Source organism: Kryptolebias marmoratus, linkage group LG11 (assembly GCF_001649575.2).
Source record: "Kryptolebias marmoratus isolate JLee-2015 linkage group LG11, ASM164957v2, whole genome shotgun sequence".
Lineage (NCBI taxonomy): Eukaryota > Metazoa > Chordata > Actinopteri > Cyprinodontiformes > Rivulidae > Kryptolebias > Kryptolebias marmoratus.
In genome coordinates this window covers 27,535,931-27,558,941 of record NC_051440.1, presented here as the reverse complement: position 1 = coordinate 27,558,941, position 23,011 = coordinate 27,535,931, and the positions used below count along the sequence as shown (strand labels likewise).

Sequence of the window (23,011 nt, the reverse complement as noted above, 5' to 3'; positions counted from 1 at the left end):
ACTCACACCCGTGGAGCTCCGCAGGAAGTCGGAGCATCCGAACACGCAACACGACACACGCTGACTTTCACTTCCACACGCCGGCGATTCTTCTTCTGTCCTTTTTTCTGCTCCGTGTCATTGCACGGGGAAAAGACAAACATCAGCGCCGACATTCAGCAGCACCTTTTCAGACATCCTGGACTTCAGAATCAGTCTGTAAACCGCAGATTTTTTAACTTTGGCAAACTGGAGAAGCTGCGTTTCCTGTGAAATCTCAGCGCTGACAGAAAGAAAATCTGCTAAAGAAGCTGAAGTTGTTCAAGTTAAAAACAAACAAACACAAACTAAAAACTAAAAGAAGCACAAGAAAACAAAAGAGAATAATGTTTTTGACAGATTTCAAGAGATCCTAATGTATTTTAGGGGGTACAAATTTGTAAATAAAGTTAAATATTTTGAAAAGTATAAAGACTACAGAAACCAATCTGCTGAATGAGCTGAAGGTTTGGATATATGAACGAATCAAACAGAAGTTTGAGTCCAAACAAATGTACGAAAACTTGTAATGTGAATGCTGACACAAGAAAGAAAATAATGAATAATAACTCCTAAAGGCTCTGAGTGAAAAGTTAGAGGAAGAGTCATCAAACATAAATAGGCTTCATTCATTAATTTAGGTCTAATTAACGATGATGTCATCAATCACGCCCATTTGTTGTTTTTCTGCTCTTCCTGCAGGAATGGAGGTGCAGCGGCCCAAACGTCAGGTCTCCAGCGAAGCTGAGTGCGAGGGATTATCGAGCAGCGCCGGGACGGCCGAGAGCCCGGATCTCTACATGAAGAGCGCCGGTTCCGACGACCCGTCTAACGATGCCGCCACCCCGGACCTCAGCCCTCCCTCTTCCTCCCCCCCTCACACGCCGCCTCCCCCTGCCCGGCCGTCACAGCGCAGCAAGAGCGCCCGTTTCCACCGGCAGAGCGCCGTGGACCACGGAGACAGGGCGAAGGAGGGAGGAGAGAGGAGCGAGAAGGGCGGGGGAGGAGGAGGGGAGACGGAGATCCAGGTGCTGATGGAGGGAGGGGTCAAAGAGGAGTGTCCTCGGGCCAACAGCTGGAGCGAGGACAGGAGGAGGGGCGTGTTGTCAAAAGGAGGGGGCGGGCAAGCAGCAAACCGGACCAACGGACACAAACACAGCTCCTCCAATCACAAATCGCGGGAACACGGCTCCTCCAATCACAGACAGCCTAGAGGGGACAGGTGGACAGAGTCGTCCTCGTCTGCCACATGGACGTCCGGGCACAGGGGCGTGCACGGCAGAGGGGGCCGGCTGCTGGAACAGGACGAGGAGAAAATCAGCAACTATGAGATGGAGATGAAGCCTTTACAGCCCAGAGACTCCACTACCCACAAGCCCCATGGGCACGGGGAGGAGAAGCACGGGCACGCCCACGGAGACGGGCGTTCCCACGGCGCGCCGCGACAGAGGCATAAGAACCGGGACTCCAGGGACGGGGGGAAAGACTTGGTGCACAAACTGGACAGTTCCGGGGCGAAACTGGAGTCTCGTCCTCTACGACGGGACCTCACCCTCTCCCCCCCTCTGAGATCCTCCCCCATCACTCCGGAGCGGCAGGACCTGAGCGTCACGCCGAGCAAAGGCAAAGGCAACTCGGTAAGATGACAGCAGAACACGTTCCTTCCTCTCCAGTTCGTGTGAACTAATTTACAGGCGATTCATATAAACTGCATGACCCACAGGCTGAAAACAGGAAGTCATGACCCGCTCTACGCTGCTTCTGATTGGGTCAAATATAAGGGATGATGACTGGGTAAAAGTTAAGGAATCTGATTTGCGGTACTGAGGACGATACAGTCTGTACACAGAGAGGAGGAAACGGTCCATCTGTTGCTAATTTCAGCCATGGCTGAACAAGATGTGGTTGTTTAACATGAGAGTGGAGGAGCACATCTGGGTGCCTCGTCTCTGTGCAACACTTTAGCTTTTTGGGGTTAAAATAATCCCTCTGCTTTGACTGACAGGGAGTCAAACTCTTGACATCTTTCAGATAAAACTGCAGAATTCCTTTGAATCTTTTAGGTGCCTAAATATTATAGATTATGTATTTAAGGGTGGCCAACAGGGGGCAGCAGATTTATACAGGAGGTTGTTGCCCCCCCAGGCCCCCCTCTGATGGTGCCCCTGAAAAATAACCAGACCTGCACAAAACTCAACCTATATTATATTATATTATATTATATTATATTATATTAGCCTGGAAAGTAAAACATTGTGTGACCTTTCACCTCTGTGAGGTCATGAAGCCTCAGTTTTGCCCGTATTCTTTCAAAGAATGATAGCCCTTTTATTCTGAAACTCTAACTGATCTGAGAAATGTGTGACACATTTGGAAGATTTTTTTTTTAATCTCGAAGCCAGTCAGCTCTTCTTCTCTGATTAATAATGTGTTTCCCAATAAGTCGTCTCAGATGATACGGTGGTAGTTTCTGTTCATCTCAGCTGGTTAAAATAAAATTAGGTGACTTTAGTTATGAATGTTTGTGGATTTGGTTCCTCAGAGTTCAGTTGAGATGAGATGAAATCTTATAATTACTGAAAAATGTTTCATAGAAAGCAGGACGACTGACTCCTCGCAGACATTAGGAGGTGGAGTTTTTGTGTCGCTTACAGCTAATATTAGTCGTTTTTCTCACGGATGCAGAGATTTGCAGCCTTTTAGCCACCAGGCAGAATGCTGAGGGACTAACATGGTTAGATTACCTGAAAACTGTCACGCATTCACACACGTTTGGCACAACGAGCCAGCTGTGTGCAGGTGAAAGTGGAGTCAGGTGTTTTCACTCCCCTCTTTTTTTTTTTATTATGTTACTCCTCTATTTTTGGCACTTCTCAACTCAAAGCAACACTTCCAGAGTCTCCCTGGAGAGGCTGTCAGAAACCGTGTGCTGTTATCCCTGTTTTTAAATGCCGTCACACACCTTAAATCCAGTCAGTTCGGCTGTTCGGGTCTGTTTTAATCCTGCTCGGAGAGATCAGAACTCCAGCCTCGGAGCAGTGCTCTAGAAATGCACGAGCAGTTTTAGCTTTATGCTGCTATTTGTGACAAACAGTTTCCACAACAGGGAGACTAGTTTGTGGCTAAACCAGAAACCTTAAGGAATGCATATCGCCATCTTGTGTGCCAAAGTTTTAAATAAAATAAAAATGAGACCAAAAAGATGGACAACGCCTCCCATCCAACTGTCTAATTGTTCCTCTGGTTTCAGAAAGAAGTCAGATTGGGTGCAGCTAATCTGGTCTCATGTAGGTTCTGTAATCTCACCTCAAGTGAACAAAAAACACACACAACAGATTCCACCGTCCCATTATTTATTCAACAAAAACCAGAACCTGGTTCCAGCTCCTGACCCAGCAGGTTGTAGAACCTCCTCCAGCAGTGGGTTCCTGGTTGTGGAGGAGTTGTGGCCCACTCTTCGTTCCAGCATTTCTGCTCAGCTCTCTGAGGTTCTGGTTCTGGTTCTGGACCGTTCTGCTGTGTTTGGGATCATTGTCCTGTTTGTCACATCTGACTCCAGAATCAGCCCAAACCATCAGCCCTCTACCACCGTGCTGACAGCTGCAGTGCATTCTGGGTAAACATCTGTCCTCTGGTCTGGTTCTGGTCCAGAAGTCTTCTGGTTCCTTCAAGTCGAGCTGCCATGTTGTTTTTAGAGAGAAGAGGCTTTAAACTTTGACCTTTGACCTGCTAACTGAGGCCTGTAGAGTCTGAGATGGAGCTCACTGCATGGTCTGACCTTCAGGGTGAAGATCAGCAGCTGTCTAATCTTCCTCTCTGTAGAATGATGGAGTCTAAATGACCTTTGACCCTTCCCAAGTTGATGGGCGGCAGCAGCTGCTTCTCTGAGGTCTTTGCTGAGTCTTTCTTTGTGAATTTTCTTCTTTTTTTAATTTCATGACCGTCTGTAAAAAGTCACCAGCTCCCCGCAACCCAAAAAGGAGAATCGGGAAAAGAAATTTATGTAGTTTTTGTTTGTTTTTTTTCAGCGTTTTTGGTGATAAAAATTATTTTCTTTGGTTTAAACTTGGAACTTTGTAATTCTACTTCAATGCACATAAAAAGCTTTATAATAAAACTAACTAATACAAGATTGTATCTTTACATTTACAAGCTTTAAAACATTGAGGTAAAAATACGAGTGACCCATTTCATTCAGACACAGAATCAATAGTTGTGTTGGAGGAATTGATGATCGCAGCTTTACATTACAGAGGATTTCATGTCTTCATGGTTTAATAAGCGGACAGTAGCTGTATGGTGCATTTGTCATATTTGTCGTGTCACTGCCACGCACTGATTTGACTAAAAGGATTTGTTAACCGCTGTCATGAGGATCCAGCCCGTCCACCGTGACATAACACAGTGTTATCTTGCATATTAAGATAATCCTGCAGGAGAAGCGCAAGGTTTACCCTCATGAAATAAAGAGAAATCTTTTTCATGCTATGAGCAGGCAGGAGGGATTACACCGCTGTAATATGATTTAGATTTTTTTTTTGGGTTCTGTCTTAACTCAGCCCCAATGGACCGCACTAATCCTGTGTGATAATGTGGCTGCAGCATTAGCTAATGAAAGTATCAATTGCAAACCTCAAATTTCTGAAGGTTTCGGGGATAGACCCCAGTTCTCTCTCTCTCTTTGTGTAAACTGAAAAACTGAACTCCGCACGTGACTTTAATTCACTTTAATTCATCTGCAGAGGGAGCGAAGCTGCTATCTGTGCACACATACAGAAACATGTCAGGTGCACACATGCAGACGGGTCCATGATAACATGACAGAAACACACATGAACACAGAACCACGTCAAACAGACGCATGCAGAAAAACACAGACATGCAGACAGAAACATGTGCAGAGAGCATCCCAGCGGTCCTCTCTGCACCTTAGTAACAGCAGAATGAAAAACCTCCCTCTTCCTGACAGAAAGCCCCCCATTGGTTAACCAGCACTCTGTTGCTAGGGAACAGCGTATGCCTTGCATCTGCGGCAGCCAATCGGTGCGTGTGCATCGGTGATGGTAAAGGGGAGGGAGGGTTGTGTGTGTGTGTGTTTGCATCAGCACAGAGGCAAGTGAGATCCGTGTAAAACAGGTTCACAGTACACACAGATACTATCTGCCTCACATAAATACACAGGCGGCACCATGGGAACGAACATGGCTCCGACACGCAGACGTGCAGCTGCGCACGTCTGCCATAAAGTCAACAAATTCACACAAGTGTCCTCGTGTTAGCTTCAACTAGAAACAATAAATTATTTTAAAAAGCGAAGCAGCTGCTGGGCTTGTTAGCGTAGCCGCTGTTGCATGAAACCTCTGAACCAAAATAGCGCCTCGGTGCGTGTTTACATGTTTACCCAGACCATCGAGTCTCTAATCGACAGCAGGAGTGCTGTGATAGGACTTTCAAATATTAAACCTTCTTTGGTTGAATGCGTATCGCCCGCTACCTTTCATGCCAGTTTAAACGAAGATAATCTTGTGTTGAGAAATGAGAGACATACAGGTGAAGATTTGCTCAGTTGTGGCTATTTATGTGTTTTCTAAGGTGGATTAACTGTGGTGGCCATCTTGGATTCACCAAAAGTTAATCAGTTGTAGATGCACATCCAGCGATTAGTTTCTGACAGTTTTATTAAAAATAAAATATGTTGCTGTCATACAGGTAATTACATGATCACCTGTTTTTAAAGAGTGGATTCCCAGGTAAACAGAGATAAAACTGTTCTTATAAAATGATAAAGCCCAACTCCTGTTTCATCACCAGATGAGTATAAAATAAATAGAAAAACAGGTTTTAATCAGACCTGATCTGCCCTCCTGTCCTGGTCCTGCATCGTCCTGCTGGGGACACAGCAGGACGAGGGAGACATTAAAGCACAAATAAGCTTCTGCATACATGAGATAAACTAATATAAGGCTGTGTGTTTGAAACGTTTCAGATGATAATAAAAACTGTTGGTGTCAAATTTCAGATCAGGATCAAAATCTCACAAAGGTTATAAACCTGAGGGGCTCTGGAGTCGCGTCACGGCGTCAGATTAAAGACGGCGCTTTCATCAGGTGCAGGAGAGCTTTTGAGTCAACATAAAAGTGTTGACAAGATAAATCAGCTACTTTATCAGCTCTGAAGGATGCTTAAATCCATGTCTGGAAATGCAGTTTACATAAAGACTGGGTGGAAAAATGTTTTCCTTGAAGAATTTTTAATCCTAAACGGAGTTTTTTAGGCTTATAAAGCGATCAGAACAGACGTTGAGTGTTGTTAACTGCCTGCTGCCACGAAAGGTGGGCAAACATGTAACTGCCTGTGACTGTGTGTGTGTGCATATGTTTGTTTGTATGCCTGTTAGCAAAATATCTCATGAACAGCTGGACAGATTTTCATGAATATCTCACAGATTAATCCCTGGATGTACGTCTGTAACTTATTACCTTTTCAAGTCACAAAGATGATCGACTTTAGCAAACACAAATATGGCTATAACTCAGTTTGTTTTGCAGATATTGCACAAGGATTTAGTGTCATTCTCAGCACACACATAACATCATTTATAAGGTTTGAATAAAACTGTTTAAAATTCATCATGAGGGGATTTTAGTTTGAAACTCTGGCATCAAACCTGGCGGGTAACATGCATTCCTTGAAGGAATGCCGTGTCTTTAACAAACAATGATTTCTGTGGCGTTAAAGCAGCAGAGTGTGAATGTGTAAGAAAGCAGAGACAATAAATCTGCTTCCACCTGTGGTCTGATAATCATCTGTGACACAGATCTGTGATAAGCCCGACATCACGCTGATCAGCAGAAACCCCGCCGGACCGATTCGTCCACAACAATGTTGCACCAATGCAGCTTAACGAACATGCATCAGTGCAGCCTAACGAGCATGCAGACTGGTCCAGCTTAACGAGCATGCACTGTTGCAGCTTAACGAGCATGCACTGGTGCGGCTTAACGAGCATGCACTGGTGCAGCCTAACGAGCATGCACTGGTGCAGCCTAACAAGCATGCACTGGTGCAGCCTAATAAGCATGCATTGGTGCAGCCTATCGAGCATGCACTGGTGCAGCCTAATAAGCATGCATTGGTGCAGCCTATCGAGCATGCAGACTGTTGCACGGAGTCCCATTTCCTGTCTCTCTCTGCAGCCGTCGTTAAAATGATTTCAGGCCTAATTAAAACCACAGGCTTTCTGTAGATGAGTGCTTTTATTAGGACCAAGATGTATTTAAAGCCAGTTGGAAATGTAATGCTTCATATAAAGATAATATCAGAGAGTTTACTTCATGTTTATAAAGATTAGGCAGGTGGTCGGGGGGCGCGGCCTTCACCTGCATGACCCATGTTGTCAGCCAGCATCTGCTCAGGTGTCACTTAATGAGACTTCACCTGTTTTATGAAGGATGCATGAGAACTGAGGCACTCCTTACTGTTCTGTCCTGTTTAATATAACATGCAGTTTATGCACCAGAACGTGTGCCTCGTTCAGGAAGAGGTGTGCTCTGACTTTCGGTGTAAAAATAATGGAGATCTATGGGATTTCAGGTGTGAAAACTCCGGCCTCTTCGGAGCTCTGCAGCTCAGACAGTCTCCTCAGCAGAAACATCGTTCAGAGTTTAAACGGATCAAAGAAAGTTGGACTTTACATGACTGGATTATTTTGCTACCTTTTAGCAGTTTTTACACAATCACAGCTTAGGTTGTTGGATTTTCCACAGAAAGTTCAACTAATGGGACTTCTGGTTTTCTCTCAAATTTTCCATTTTTGTTGGTGAATCCTGCCATTCTAAGACATCATGTTTGACTCATGGAAACAGTTAAAATCTTATTTGTTTTGCTTGCTGAATGTGATTTATGTAGAAAAACAGCTCTTTGTGTGTGTGCATGTCCTTAATATTGACACTTTTTGTCTTTTCTCTCTCTTTTCGCTCTCCCACGCAGGCCTACAGCTCCATCCTGGTCGTCATGGTGATCCTGCTCAACATTGGAGTGGCTATTTTGTTTATCCACTTTTTTATTTGAAGAGCTTTCAGAGTCAACCTACCTATGCTAGAGAAACTATCAGTTCATATGAGTATTACAGCCGATCTGCTGGCCCTACAGGCTTCGGCCGAGGGAAGACCGGAATGGAGGGAAGACCGGGGCCGAGAGGAGACCAGGGCCGAGGGAAGACCAAGGCCGAGAAGAGACTGGGATGGAGGGGAGACCGGGATGGAGGGGAGACCAGGGCCGAGGGGAGACCAAGGCCGAGGGGAGACCAAGGCCGAGGGGAGACCAAGGCCGAGGGGAGACCAAGGCCGAGGGGAGACAGGGATGGAGGGGAGACCAGGGCCAAGGGGAGACCAACGCCGAGGGGAGACCAAGGCCGAGGGGAGACCGGGGCCGAGGGGAGACCAACGCCGAGGGGAGACAGGGATGGAGGGGAGACCGGGGCCGAGGGGAGACCAAGACCAAGGGGAGACCGGGATGGAGGGAAACCAAGGCCGAGGGGAGACTGGGTTTGAGAGGAGACTGGGATCGAGGGGAGACCGGGTTCGAGGGGAGACCGGGTTCGAGGGGAGACCGGGATCGAGGGGAGACCGGGTTCGAGGGGAGACCGGGTTCGAGGGGAGACCGGGTTCGAGGGGAGACTGGGTTCGAGGGGAGACCGGGTTCGAGGGGAGACCGGGTTCGAGGGGAGACTGGGTTTGAGAGGAGACCGGGACGGAGGGAGGCTGCACCATCACCCAGGCTAAAGGTGTCTCACTGAGTTTGTCCGGTCGATGCTGAGGCCAAAGAAACGGACAGGAAGTTGGTCAACGGTCCAAACAGCTGGACGACACGGAGATGATGAAGTCCAGAAACTGGACGTTCAGTGAGCCTTAGCAGCTCACATCCAGACCCGAGTGGGCCGGAAGTGGTCTGACTGTCAGGCCGGCGCAGACAGAGACAGACGAACCTTTTCATTGTCAGATCATAGTTTTCAACAGATTTGTAACTTTTAATTTATTTATTAAGGTTTTCTCTCATTCTTGTGCAATATGTTGATGGTTCTGTTACTTATTCTGCCACCGACCACTCCTCGTTCTGAAACCCCGGCCTTCTGGTTCCTCTGCAGGTCCGGGTGTTGTTACTGATGGTTCGGGCTGTGTCTCGTGTGTGTGTGTGTGTGTAAATTATATCAGAACGTTTCATGGAGCTGCAGACACATCTGGAGATGATTTAAGGCTGATGCTTCGTGCGTCACAAAATAAAAGTCTAGCATTCCTTGAAGGAATGCATATCGCCCTAAACTAAAATCCTTATGTTAAGAAAAAACAGAGTTGTCTCAGTTTTGGTCATAATGATGTCATGCACAACCTTGTGTGATATAAAATGACATCAAGTTTTAGCTAAAAGTCTGTAAAATTAGTTACAGACGTTTTTGTGTATTTTAAGGTCAGCTGGTCAAATTTAATTGTTGGCTCCAAATCAGCTGCAGACGGAGAGCCAAAGATTGTTTCCTGAAAGTTTTTTTAAATAAGTTCAGAGGTTCAGGAGGTGTTTTGCTAACAAACAGAGAAAGTTTAGTTAACAGCAAATATTTAAGCGAAATATTTGCGAAATGCTTCTACTACCACGCCACATTTTCGGTCCGGATCTATAAAATTAACTGAGTTACAATCTTTGTGTTTTCTAAGCTCCGTTGGCTGTGGCAGCCATCTTGAATCGTGGTGACTCCAGAAGTTACTCAGTTGAGGATGCACATCCAGTGATTACTTTCTGCGAGTTTTATTGCGATTCCTCAAGTCGTTCATGAGATATTTTGCTAACACGCAGGCAGAAACATTATTTGCGAGATATATTTCCAAGATAAAAAACAGAATATTTTTAGTTTAGGTTCCTTGTCAAAGTGAGTTGAGTTCAAAGGTCACTCAGAAGAAGATCGTGGGATCGGTTCTTTGTTTTTCTGAATGTGTGAAAATCTTTGCTTCCTACAACAAGAGACAACAAGTCCGTTACCATCAGTACCAACATCCAGAGGTTCTTATTTAACTTTGGTATTGGAGCTGAAACGTGGCTGTAGGTTTGTGTCTGGTGTCTGAAGGTGGATGTGCCTGCAGCCTGAGAGGCAGAAAGATCCAAGAGGCTCTGCCGTAAACAATCGGCCCGGCGCCATCGTTTTAGTCTGCAGCATGCTACAGCATGCCGAGCTCTTTCTATACTTCAGATCTCCTCCCTCCTTCCTTCCTTCCTTCCTTCCTTCCTTCCTTCCTTCCTTCCTTCCTTCCTTCCTTCCTTCCTTCCTTCACTCCTTCCTTCCTATCTTTCTTTCTTTCTTTCTTTCTTCCTTTCTTTCTTTCTGGGAAATATTCTGTTTTTGATTTTCAGTTGTGTGGAGAAAATAATGAAAACGTTTCAAAGAAGACACCTTGCCTCGTGTGTTTTTGTTCCTCCGTGTGTGCGTGTGTGCGTGTGTGCGTGTGTGCGTGTGTGCGTGTGTGCGTGTGTGTGTGTGTGTGTGTGCAGTTTTGCAGCAGCATCCCTGATGCAATGAGGGAGCCTGCCTGTTTGGGAAGGAGGAGTGAGGTTGCTGTAGCAACCGCCACAGAATCTTTCTCGTCAGCAGGGGGCGGGGTTTGTGTTGGTGGGCGTGGTCTATTTGTTGCCAATGAGAGGACTAAGATGGAGGCAAAAGGTAAGCTGTGTTAAATACATGCAGTAGCAACTAAATTTAATTGAAATGATGAAGATTTTAGATTGTTTTTGTTAAACTGGGTTTTTTTTTTTCATCATTTGATGCTTCAGCAGCAGTTTTATCTGCTCTTCAGGTTTCAACTTGAGCCTCTGCCGCCATCTTCTGGACACGTGTGTGAATTACAGCATGACAACATGGCTCCTCCTGGAGAAAACAAAGAAATAGTTTTTCTGTAGGTTGATTAATGCAACAAAATTACATTTTATCAACTTTAAAATGATCCAAATCCAAAGTTAGTTTCAGCTTTCTTCTGCAGAAACAACCTGATTTTTAGAATTTGAGCTCAGAAAAAACTTTTCTCTTTCAGTAAATTAATTTGAAAACAGTCTTTCTGTTTTAAAAGTGCCCAAAACGTTAACTGTGAGTTATACAAGATACTTAGAGAAAGGTGGGAGAGGAAATTCTTGTAAATTTGGAGGATTTTAAACATCGTGTGATCTGATGCTGCTTTGGAGCCCCTTTTTTTTACAGAAACAGTGAAGCTTTGCACTTAAACAATCCTCCAGAATGGGTTTAATGTTTGTTTATTTCATTGATTGAAATCTAAAAGAACGAAAGAGTTTTACTGTCAGGACGCTGCTGGAGGAAGGAGGGGTTTGTTCTGATTTCATCGTGTACCGTTAGTCTACACCTGGGACACTTATTTAAATAAATAAATGCTTAAAACAGAATGATAACACTGATTATCTTTTATCTTTCTGCTGTTTTACTGCTTTAAAATCCAGACGTAAAGCTCAGGAAGTGCCCTCTGACCTGATGTGTCCTTCATGATTGTGACTTTCACATTAAGACTCTTCTTTGTAAATAAAACCCTTTTATACCAGTAATCCTCCCACTAACTGATGACAGAAACATCCTAATATCAACTGATTGTTGCGGCCCGGCTGCCTTCAGAAATATGATTCATTTTTTACCATGATTTTGTACGCCTGTCAGTGGCGAGCACTGAAAATAAATGAATGAGTTGTTGTTTTACGCTCCAAAAAGAGATTTTGAACAGTACTAATTTCAATTTCAATCAAGTTTTTTAGCTAAAAAAAGGGGTCCAATTTAAACAACATTGACTATTTTCAGGAACTAAATACGTTGGATTAAAAACTGACCAAAGATATCGGTTCTGCTTCGGTTCTGTTCCTTCGGGTCGACGGTTCGTCCAACAGAAAACTATAAATCTCTGCTGTTATGGGTTCAGAATTCAGATAACTTGGGAAGAAGTTTTCTCATATTTAATCCTTTCATAGCGAGCATCATGTAGCTACGTTAGTCGAGTTGATCCTTTTTCTCCTCGTTAGTTTCAGTTAATCACTTATTTCAGCAGGAATGTGAAGAATTTCCTGAACACAAAAACTGTTAACGAGCTAATAAATGAGTGTAATTTGTACTTTAAAGTCTTTTTGATTTGAGTAAATTATATTAATCAGCATTAATATTGTCTCTTATGTCTAAAGTTTCATTACATGTTTGAGCAAATTAGTTATAATTTTACTAACTTAACTGATTACATCTTTTAAAAACTGGTTTGATTTTATTTGAATGATATCAAGTATACCCAAGTTAATCTATTTAACTAAATTTATGCCAAAAATAGTTAAAACTTGACTTTTAGTATAAATAATTAGTAAGAATTTATTTGATTTAACTGAGTATTTTGAAAGAATGAGTTCAAATTTAACTATTTGGGAAAAGTGGAAATAATGACTGAACTTTGTCTTTTATTTATTTAATGTATTTAATTGTGGCTTAGCTGTTACATTTATGTAATTATAGCTCATAAATATTGGTTATAATTTACCCAAATAAAATAAGTGCAAATAGTTATTCTTGTTAGTTACAAAACAGTTTAAGAGTTTGTTTTTGTTACTGTAACAAGAAGTGAGTCTTAATTCTTCCCTTTAAATCCCTCCACATAGTGTAATAATGTGTAAAAGTTGGTTGATAGTAAAGATAAGAGGTTTCATGATGCTGACCGTCATAAAAGCCCAGCAGAACCGAGCAGAACCAGTTTCTGCCTCTTTTAAGACCCAATAACGTCACTCAGAAACTCAGAGATGATGTGGAGTCAGAGAAATCTCTCTGCACCAATCAGGAGACGGCTCCTTGTTATTGACGGGTCTCTCGGCCAATCGGAGGAGGCTATTCTTCACGGTGGGTTTGACTTGTTGCCAGAGTTGATATAATGTTATCCACAGCTGTTTTTTCTGTTCTTTTTTCTCTGTTTTCTGTCGTCCCGTCGGACTCAGAGAGGATTCAACCAACATCTGAACTGATTCAGGGTCAGAAACCAGAACTTTTATGATTGCCAGTGAATCTGTGCAGCGTTTCATGTCTCAGGGGTGATAATGTAGCTCCCAGTTAGCATTTTCTGCAGCTCGTTTTGTTTTGAAACTTTCTCGCCGGCTCGTGCTCGTGGCTCTCTGCCACCATGAGGAGTTCGGAGGAGTTCGGTTCCGACCCGAAACTCTCTGAGGCGCTGAGAGGCTCTTTGAATGGAGGCGGAGGAGCTGGTTCTGGTCCGTTTTGAGTCCACAGTTTCTGCGTGAGGACGGCTGAGGTCCGAGCGGCGGAGGGGGACACGGCGGAGAACCTCCGGAACAAAAAGAACCCAAACCGTCCGGACTTCTCGGGGCGGTTCTGCTCAGATTATGTGTTTAAGTGTTTGTTGCTGCTTTCCTTTCATCCACCTGAAAACGGAAACGCTTCCAGCCCGGGAGACGAGCGGAGACTTTTTGGATAAAGTTGACAAAGAGAGTTCGGGACGCTTTTACGCACGCGCGCGGCCACCCGTGCGCTCTGCTGTGATCGTCTGAGAGTCAGACTGTTGGAGTCGGAGGATGGTGGAGAGCCGGAGCTGCGTCCAGAGGGAGGAGGTGTTCCGCTGGTTCTCCTGCCTCACCTCCGCGCACAGAGCCGAGTTCCTGTGCGGCCTGCTGGACCTGTGCGTCCCGGTGGAGCTGCGCTTCCTCGGCTCCTGCCTGGAGGACCTGGCCCGCAAGGACTATCACTCCCTGCGGGACGCGGAGATCAAGGCCAACAACCCCGCGGACCTGTCGGGCCTCACCAACGTCACGGACGAGGTGGTGCGGAGCAAGCTGCTGGTGTCCCTGGCCCTGCTGGGCTCGGACAGCCGGGAGGCCGCGGGGGTCCTTTACCGGACCCTGACCCACATAGACACGGTGATCAACAACTACGGGCTGGCGCTGAACGACGGGCGGACGGAGGAGCAGTTCCTGCTGCTCTTCACCATGGCCTCCAACCACCCGGCCTTCAGCTTCCACCAGAAGCAGGTGCTGAGGCAGCAGCTGGCCCAGATCCAGAACATCCTGCAGGTGAGAGGTCAGAGGTCATTCACTCAGAGGTGAAGCTTCACAACAGACATTAGGAGAAGTTTTTCATGTAGATAAAATGCATTCATGTTCTGACTTATGTCTGGTGGAGAGGAGAAAGTGAGTTTTTAATCACAAATCATTACAATATTAAACAATAAAGTGTTTCTGAGATTGTGCAGCCCTAATCAGGAGTTTATCAATGAACATCTGACAAAATGTTTGTTGGATCTTCATCAGAACCTTCATTCCGAAACAAAACAGTCAGCTTTAACTCTTAAAGCTTTCAGCTTCCTGCAGTTCTGCTAACAGCCAAGCTGGTTTTAAAGGCTGCAAACTACAAAAACTGAATATCCTGATCTATAATAAGTGGTGCATTTTGAAAGCGTTTAATCAGATATATTGATATGCAATTCTGGAATGCAGGTATGCAGTCAAGGTAAACAAATGAGCCCCAAAACCACATGATTGGCTTACACCGGGCTGGCTGTAGTCTGTGGAGGTAAACAAATATAGCGGAACCGGACTCAGAGAAGAAATCTGCTGCCGGCGGTGGAGCTCAGCATCCAAACACACACGACTTCTGCAAAACTTCCAGCCAGACAAATAAGTTTAATATCTGACTTATTTTCTGTAGGCCGACAAACACACGATGATTGGCATCGGGTCAGAAGTTTTAAATTAAGGCCACATTTTATCTGGGTGATTTTTCGATGAGCTTTTAGGGTTTGATGTAACGTGGCCACTTGAAGGAAGTGAAAGCAGCTTCATCAGACAGGTTTCAGGCTGTGAATGAGCTCAGCAGCATGTGAGTCAGAACAGGACGGTGCTGTGAAGATGACTACAGAGCTCTTCTGCTGAAGGCTGCTTCTAGAGTTTATACCGTTTACAAACCGCTTCACTACAGAGAAAACCTCTGAGAAAAGAGGTTTCTGCTTCTTAAAGAGCAATCAAATGAGAGCGAGGGACCTGGGGGGGTTCGGTTCTGACGTTTCTAACACGGACTGAGGTGCTCGTCCACGCTCTGCAACAATTCCCTCTCAGGTTTGTTTTTTGTCCGGTTGAAAGAGACGCTGTCAGGACGGCAGGTGAAGCAGCAGCAAACAGGTGACAGATGAGTGAAGCGCAGTTACATATTAGATTACAGGTGAGGCTTCCCTGATGACAGGCGGACCTCAGCTGTGTTGTTCCACACTTAGGTGAAAGCTGCAAGCGGAGAAATGACTCTCCTGTAGGATTTAGATGTTTCGTTTCAGCTGTTTTCCTTTGCTGATCCGTGGTCGGGTCATGGAGGGAAACCCAGACCTCCATGAACCTCTTTAGCTCCTCCTGGGGATTTCAAGGTTCCCGGACCAGAGTTTGGTGTCTCCAACCAGTGGGATGTTCGTGGAAAGCCTCCTAATCTGATATCCGACCCACCTCAGCTAACTTCTTTTGATGAGGAGGAGCAGCGACTCACCGTATCTCTAAGGCTGAGCCCGGCAGCTCAGGATCCAGGATCTTGTTTTTCCTGTCACAGTGAGGGCTGGACCGCAGCTGGACCGCGGCTGGACCGCAGGTGGACCCATGAATAGAGATTTCCCTCCATCCTCAGCTCCTTCAGACCATGACGAGGCCTCCATTCTGCTGCGTTCGGCCATCTTTCCCAAGAGTCCCAGAAACTTGAACTGATCCGTTTGAGGCAAAGACTCATCCCTGACCCCGAGGGAGCCATCCACCGTTCTGAACACAGGAAACAGAATTCCTCACCTGGAACGGGAAGTCTCCGACAAAGAGGAGCTCTCTGACGGGCGCCTGATGGTTGAGCCTTACTTCCTGTGGGCTCGGCCGAGCCAGGCCCAAGAAAAGCGGCATGAAGCCACCTCTGTTTGGGCGTCCGTTTTACAGGGAGTGTAATCAGCAGATGTAGTTCATCTTATATCGTTTATTGTGTAACCAGCGAGTCACAGGCCAGCACTGCTCCAGTCGTTATATAAAGAAACACTTCAAGTTTCTGACAAGAGACCATCACTTTACCATCATTGCTCTGTACGAAAAGTAAGTCGTTGAGCTGGAAATGCTTCAGTCAATATAATGGGTTGTGCAGATTTATTATTTTAAGGTGCATTAAAGTGTTTTATTACTCTGAAGCCTCCTGTAGTTGTACTGTGGCCTTTCCAAGCCAGAGTAAAATGTAATCAGATTAGTCGAGGGAAACACTGGCTGTTTGTTTTCAGCTTGAAAAGATGACTTGAACTTATGTCTAATTGTCTGTTTCTGCTTTAAATCAGAAGCAGATTTCTAAACAAATGAAATGTTGCTCGTATCAGGATCCAGAATTAAAAAATGTCAAAGGATGTGCAACAAAATCAGCTTTTCAGTTGCTGTGAAAAGAGAAGACTGGTTTTATCTCACTGTTGGGGCAAAAACAGCTAAAATGTGAACAAAGAAGTCATCAGTGCACTCGAGAAACTTGCATGTAACAGGAAGCAGTATTGTTATCCTTCATCCTGATTCTGAGTTTTGTTTCCAGGCGAACAGAGGAGGAGGAGGAGGAGAAGCCTCGGCTGCAGGGACCAGCAGTGATCGAGCTGCTCAGCCTCATCACCACCATCACTATCAGACCACCCCCGTGCCTCAGGCCTCCATGTCTCCCCCGGCGTCCTCCCCGCCCAGCGCCGGCTTCCTGCTGCCGCTCTGCACCTGCTGGAGCAAGGTAGGCAGCAAACGTCCGCCTGCCCTGAGACCGAAGACGAACACGCCGGTTACCTTTCACCGCTAATTAAGAGCGAACAGAGGAGTGGGTTAGTTCATCTGCAGCGTTAGGAAAATATCTCATGAACTGCTGCACGGGTTTGAATGAAACTTAGAAAGTTCTCACTGAATCAAACTGATTAAAGAGAAAAACGGGTCTTTTTAAAAGATGTTCTGGCAAAGAGTTAATAGTTATCATCTTACTGGTTGTGACAGCAGTCGTAGAGGGCGGAGTTTTCATCCAGGCTAGGCTAACAGCTAGCAGCTACGGGCTACATCATGTTGTTTTTAATATCGAAGCATGTTTTACTTTTACACTAGTTTATAAAGACAGGATGTTCCAGGCCTGTATGTGTTGACGATCCATCCGTCCAATCCACTTCAGCTTCCTGCTGACTCCCGGCTGACCGGTTTAGGAAGTTTAGGAAGATTTCCTGTCAATCTGAAGGACCTTCATCTTTTTAAAGATGGCGTGTTTTGTCATCGGCGCACATGTGTTGTCGTTTCTCTCATTTTGGATCCTCCACGACGTCACGGATTCTGATTAGACAATAAGAGGGAGTTCTCTCTCTGTTAAAGCAATATTTTTACAGATATTAACCTTAAATCTGGTGTGGTAGGAGCTGAAAGTAATCCCTGAAACATCCTCTGAGCATTAACAGATTTGCATAATGTATTTTAAAAACTTTTTTACGTTGTGTGTCGGGCAGTATGCATTCCTTCTAGGAATTCTGCTCTCCTTATAAACAACTAAACCCTTTACTTTCTTCTTCTTTGTCCTTTTATTCTGCGTCTCTTTCAGAGTTGTAATTTGTTGCTTTATTACACAAATAAATCTGTAAAGAAATGCTGACTCATGCAGAAGAAAGATGTCTCACAGCCTGTCTGCGCTCCACGTGTGTCACACCAAATCTGAGGGTAATATCTGCAAAGAATACTGGTTTTAAAGTGCATGCATACACCCAGATGTGGTGTTTCAGGCAGGTCCTTTCTGATGAAACGTGGAGGTCGATGGCAGAAAAAGCAGCACGAGGGGATTTCCAGATGGGGCAGGAAGCCGAGTGGCTCATTAACCCTCTGGATCATCCTGCAGAGGGTCACAGGGGAGAAAACTGGAACAATAACAACGATTGGAAGGGAGGGGTTGAACGACAGAACTCCAGATGTTTGTCTTTATTTGACGCAGACACAAACACACGTCTTTACGGACTCGTCTCGCTCCGAGGCAGCCTGAGTTTTAAAGTGAGCAGGGAAGGGAAAGTACCCGGCTCAGAGGAGCGTTTGTATTTAGTGTTTTGTTGCCCTTGGCTCCTGCTTAGTGCAGGTCAGCACATTTCTCAACGCTGAAATCAACCCTCTGTGGTGTGTGTGTGTGTGTGTGTGTGTCTGCAGTGAATCCCAGGAAGTTATAAATGCTCTCTCTTTGACTTCTCTTTGCTTCTCTCTGAACTCCGGAGAGGCCGACAACCAAAACAGTCCCATTCTGCACATTATCCTCAGAAACGCAGCCTTTAAAGCTGCAGATGTGAGCGATGAAGCGTCGGAGGGCTGAAGGAAGTTGCCGTTTCACAAAGATGAAGGGAAATTAGTCAGAGCAGTCCGGTAGCCAAAGTTTTTACACAACCTCTGTTGAAATTATAGAAAGAGAAGAGATTTAAACAACAAAAGTTTCAGGGCTGCAGAGATTCATCGTAATAAAAGAGGAAAGTGGTTTAATTTCCTTTTTTCTGAGGCTGAATCTGCAGCTCTGCATTTTCTGATGGTTAGCTTGAAGTTACACATTTAAAAAAGCTAATAGTTCATCTTTTTTAGGCCTGCTGTAACCCTCCCGTGTCCTTCGGGTCAAATTGACCCAACTTTCTCTTCATGTCTCTGAGGGCTTCAGGAGGGTAAAAACGTCCCGACACATTCAGACAGATGGAAACAGTCGAAAAGAAAAAAATCCTGACTTTACGTTGATTAAACTCTGAGTTATTTCCCAATTTTTATTGCAAAACAAAACATCACTTCTGGAGCTTACAGGATGAAGCTTTTACAACTTTTTATTGTCTCTGTTGCCATGTTTGGAAAACTACAACTTTGGCAAAGTGGCCTAACTTACTTGGAAATCAATAAAACACTGGAAACAGATCAGTTTCAAATTTCATTATCAAACCACAAACGCATGTTTTCGTTTGCCGTCTTGCCTCTCGTGTCACATATATGTAAGTAAATTAGAGACAAAAGATCTCAAACATTATGGATTGAGTATTAGTAGCTAAAAACTGTATTTCGGTGTGTTAAAGTGCTCGGGTCTCGTTTCTCTGCAGATTTCTGAACTCCTGACGTTCGTCTAACACGAAGCAGCTGGGACTCAGTGGAAAAATGGTTGCATTTGATTTATTTATTTATTTCCAGCAGTTTAAAGAGCACATGCAAGAAATTACTGCACAGTCGGACCAGTAGAAACTTGCATCATGGCCTCCCTCCACGCAAAGCGGCGTCAGGACGGGCGGCTTGTTTTGGTGCTTTTCTGCTTCCTGTTCGGTACCTTCACATTAACAGCGTGTCCTCAGCTGGCAGGTCGGATCGGTAACATGCGGCACACTTAATTGTTTTCAGATCTCCTGCCTGTTTGGTTTAGTGTTGAGTTTTCCTCATGTAGTGGAGCAGCACACTCATGCCTCCAAGGTTAATTCTGTTTTTGTTTTTGACTCGAGAAATTCAAGAATATTACACCGTTTAGTCACTTTTAAATCAGAAAAAATCCCCTTTTTTGGTGAAGTTTGGCTGAGTTTATATGTGTTATTGTTCGAGCTTTACTGTCCTGACAGAAACAAGTCTTGGCGTCGAGTTTGGATATTATTTCAGAAGCATCCAGGCTGTTTGTTTGAGCAGCTCGCAGCTTGTGGTGCTGGATTGCCACATGTTCGTTTTAACGGGTCGATTCCAATCCTTGCTGCTCAGGTTTTAATCAAAGATGTCAAACAGTGCCTCAGCCTTGGAGTACATGCTGCGGATGACTCTCAGCTACTACCACACCAAGTTTTACCTCAGTATCTATAAAATTAACTGACTTACTGCTATGTTTGGTTTTTTTATGCTCATAAAAAACACCTTCTGGTTGTTTGAGTGTGAGAAGTATCCGTCTGACCTTTCACCTTTGCCCTCCAGAACCAGAACAGAGAGGCGGCCTCCGCAGGTTCAGGGTCCGGCTCCGGAGACCAAGCGATCCGCCCTGAGCTCGCTTCTCCTCACTCGGACCTCCGCTCTCCGCCTTCCACGCCAGCGCTGCCTGCCGGGCCGGGTCAGGAGGCGCCGGCGAAGAACCACCAGGGGAAAGCGGGGAGAGGTGAGCCGAGCGAACCGAGTTTTTACAAGATGCAGCCTGCTGGAAACCTCAGCTGAGCTGAAAGAATGCTGCCCCCGGGCTCCACGGTTTCAGGTTCATCAAACTCCAAGAAAACAAAATCTTCTCCAACTGCAGATTTATTTAAGATGCATTAAATTTGTTTTATAAGCTAAACTCTATAGATTTTTTTTAATGTATAAAGAAGTTTAGCTTCTCTCTCACCTCCCTCCTCTGAATATATTTATATGCAAATATCTTTTAGACTTTAAATCAGGATTTTATTTATTTATTTTTGCTCCCTGTTAGAGAAACGTTCATTAATCATCGATTAATCATCCATTCTCATGTGTAACTGCACACACATTCTTAGTTATTTCATGTTTTTTTTCTAAAAGCAACATTTCTGCAGTTTTAAATTGATATTGTATATTACCTTCATTGCTCCGTGTCTGATGGAAAACTCCAACATCTGAGATACTAATTAGGGTCAAACACTTAGTTTGAAACATGACTATAATGCAAACATTAGTCATCTGTTTAACAAGTCTGTCCTTTTTATTTCAGCACATCTTTGTAACACAAACAAACAGTCATTTCTTTTTGTTTACTTTATCAAATACTGAAGGCTTGCAGATAAACACCAGACAGCTGGTTTTAACTGAATCACTTCTCATGAGAAATGACTTTCAGAAAGCTGGAAGGGAACAACACATTTATTTATTCTCTATATCTGTCCGTCCATCCGTCCGTCCATCCGTCCATCCGTCCGTCCATCCGTCCATCCATCCATCCATCCGTCCATCCGTCCGTCCATCCATCCATGCATCCATCCGTCCATCCGTCCATCCATCCATCCATCCATCCATCCATCCATCCATCCGTCCGTCCGTCCGTCCGTCTGTCCGTCCGTCTGTCTGTCTTCTACCACCTATCCGTGGTCGGGTCACGGAGGCAGCAGGTCCAGAGGAGAAACCCAGACCTCCTCCAGCTCCTCCTGGGGGATCCCAGACCAGAGAGGATCCAGAATCCCTGCAGGGACTTCTGGGTCTTTCCCGAGTCTGGAAAAACCTCCAAAGGGAGGCGTCCAGGAGGCATCCTGATCAATATCTGTAAAACTGACTGATTTATGCCTCCTGGATTGTCTGTATAATAATAACACGATTCATTCTGCTTGTTTGAGCAGCTTTTTACAAATGAAAATGGGAATAAAGTCTGGAACCAGAAAGGTTTTCCATACTTCTTCAGACCTGGAGAGACCTTTGAGATGTTCCTCAGCAGAGTCTTCCTCCTTCCTCCCAGCCGAGTCTGATCGGCAGGGATGCCGTTAGAAATCAGTGACCTGGTGGGCAGCTCGTGTGTCGAGGTCTGTAACACAACACTCCGCCATCTCTGTGCCTCGTGGTCGCGCCGCGTAGCTGTCAGCGGAGTAAAACGCAGGCCTTCAGGCTGCCGACAGACACACAAAGTGTGCTCCACCTCAGGACCAACCTGAACTTGTTGCTTGTTTTGTTGCTGTTGGTGTAAAGCAGTGAAGCCGGGGTCGTACCCCCGCAGGGCGGCACGTTGTGTACACACTCTGCTGAGCTCCACAGTTTCCTGTGTGTGTCAGAAAACCTCCACAGCTGCTGCTCGACAGGCGCCCAGCAAGGTGTTGATGGATGTGCGACTCTTTTAAACCCAGCTCTGCTGCTTGTTGCCACACGCCCCGAGTCGTGTCTGCCTGAATCCACGCACAACGTTTTTCATTATTTCAACTTGTGGTGATCTTTTTGTCGAGTTGCATCGATCGAACCCCAAACCTGTCTCTGCTTACGGATAATTAGATCAGGGGTCTCCAATCCTGGTTCTCAGGGCCACCATCCTGCATGTTTTCCTTGTTTCTCTGCTCCAACACACCTGATTCAGAGGTTAAATCACCTCTTCATGTTCTGCAGAAGCCTGTTAATCACCCATTGATTCAGATCAGGTGTGTTGCAGCAGAGGAACAAGTAAAACCTGCAGGATGGAGGCCCTGAGGACCAGGATTGGAGATCCCTGATCTAGATGTCTGAACACATTTAGTTTGACCAAATTTAACCTTCAAATTTTATGAAATCAACTTCAAATTCAAATATTGAAACCCTTTTTGGTTTTCCTTTCATTTTCATTCACCAGTAGTTTTAATAATTCATCTCACACCATCAGTTTGACAAACGTTTGGAGGCTTTTCTGAGCTCTAACAACCTGTCAGCGTCCTCATACTTCCTGTAAAGAGCCGCGGGGTCAGAGAGCATCTTAATGAAAGTTAATTTGGTGTTTCTGGGTTTTCCACACTGACTCGTCTTTATTTAGAAGTCGTATTTTGTTGGTAAGGAGGAAAGAAATCTCAGCATCTGAAGGAAACGTTGACCAAGATTCACTGAGGATTTCCAAGGATCTCTGCCATTTTTCTTTAACGCTCAATGATTTCTGCTACAAATGTTCTGCTTAATGAAACCCTGTCATGTCAAGACGGCGCATTCAGCTAGACTTCTCTGAGCCGCATGTTTGAATCCCCTCGGCTCTTTAAGGCGTATCAGTCTGTGGGTGTATTCAGGGCCGTAGCCTGAGGTCAACCACTCATTATCTCCCTGCACATCAGTTACAATGAAGACCAAAACTGAATTAAAATAGAAGCATTTATTTAAAACAAGTGACTTGAATGTGTATATGACATGTGTTTGTAAATCCATGGGGATCAGCCTCATCTGAAGCAACAGAGGACTCAGGGCACAACCATGATGACTCACTGAAATGACATGAATTAGTTTATATGAATGTTGATTCAAAACACAAGATTTTAGCAGAGATTTCACCTTTTTA

At 45.0% G+C, this 23,011-nt stretch overlaps 2 protein-coding genes across 5 annotated transcripts in view; both read left to right on the top strand.

Annotated features, from left to right (window-relative positions):
• The window catches only part of jph3 (junctophilin 3), a 30,940-nt gene extending 22,535 nt beyond the window's left edge, over positions 1-8,405 (top strand). For both annotated transcript variants that reach the window (XM_025002437.2, XM_017439799.2), the window contains exons 5-6: positions 721-1,655; positions 8,008-8,405. In XM_025002437.2, the coding sequence (XP_024858205.1) occupies positions 721-1,655; positions 8,008-8,088 (1,016 nt within the window). In that variant the 3' untranslated portion in view covers positions 8,089-8,405. The remainder of the gene's footprint in view (positions 1-720; positions 1,656-8,007) is intronic.
• A 4,519-nt stretch (positions 8,406-12,924) lies between these two features.
• The window catches only part of zcchc14 (zinc finger, CCHC domain containing 14), a 19,326-nt gene continuing 9,239 nt past the window's right edge, over positions 12,925-23,011 (top strand). For all 3 annotated transcript variants that reach the window (XM_017439790.3, XM_017439791.3, XM_017439788.3), the window contains exons 1-3: positions 12,925-14,109; positions 16,619-16,801; positions 19,993-20,170. In XM_017439790.3, the coding sequence (XP_017295279.1) occupies positions 13,615-14,109; positions 16,619-16,801; positions 19,993-20,170 (856 nt within the window). In that variant the 5' untranslated portion in view covers positions 12,925-13,614. The remainder of the gene's footprint in view (positions 14,110-16,618; positions 16,802-19,992; positions 20,171-23,011) is intronic.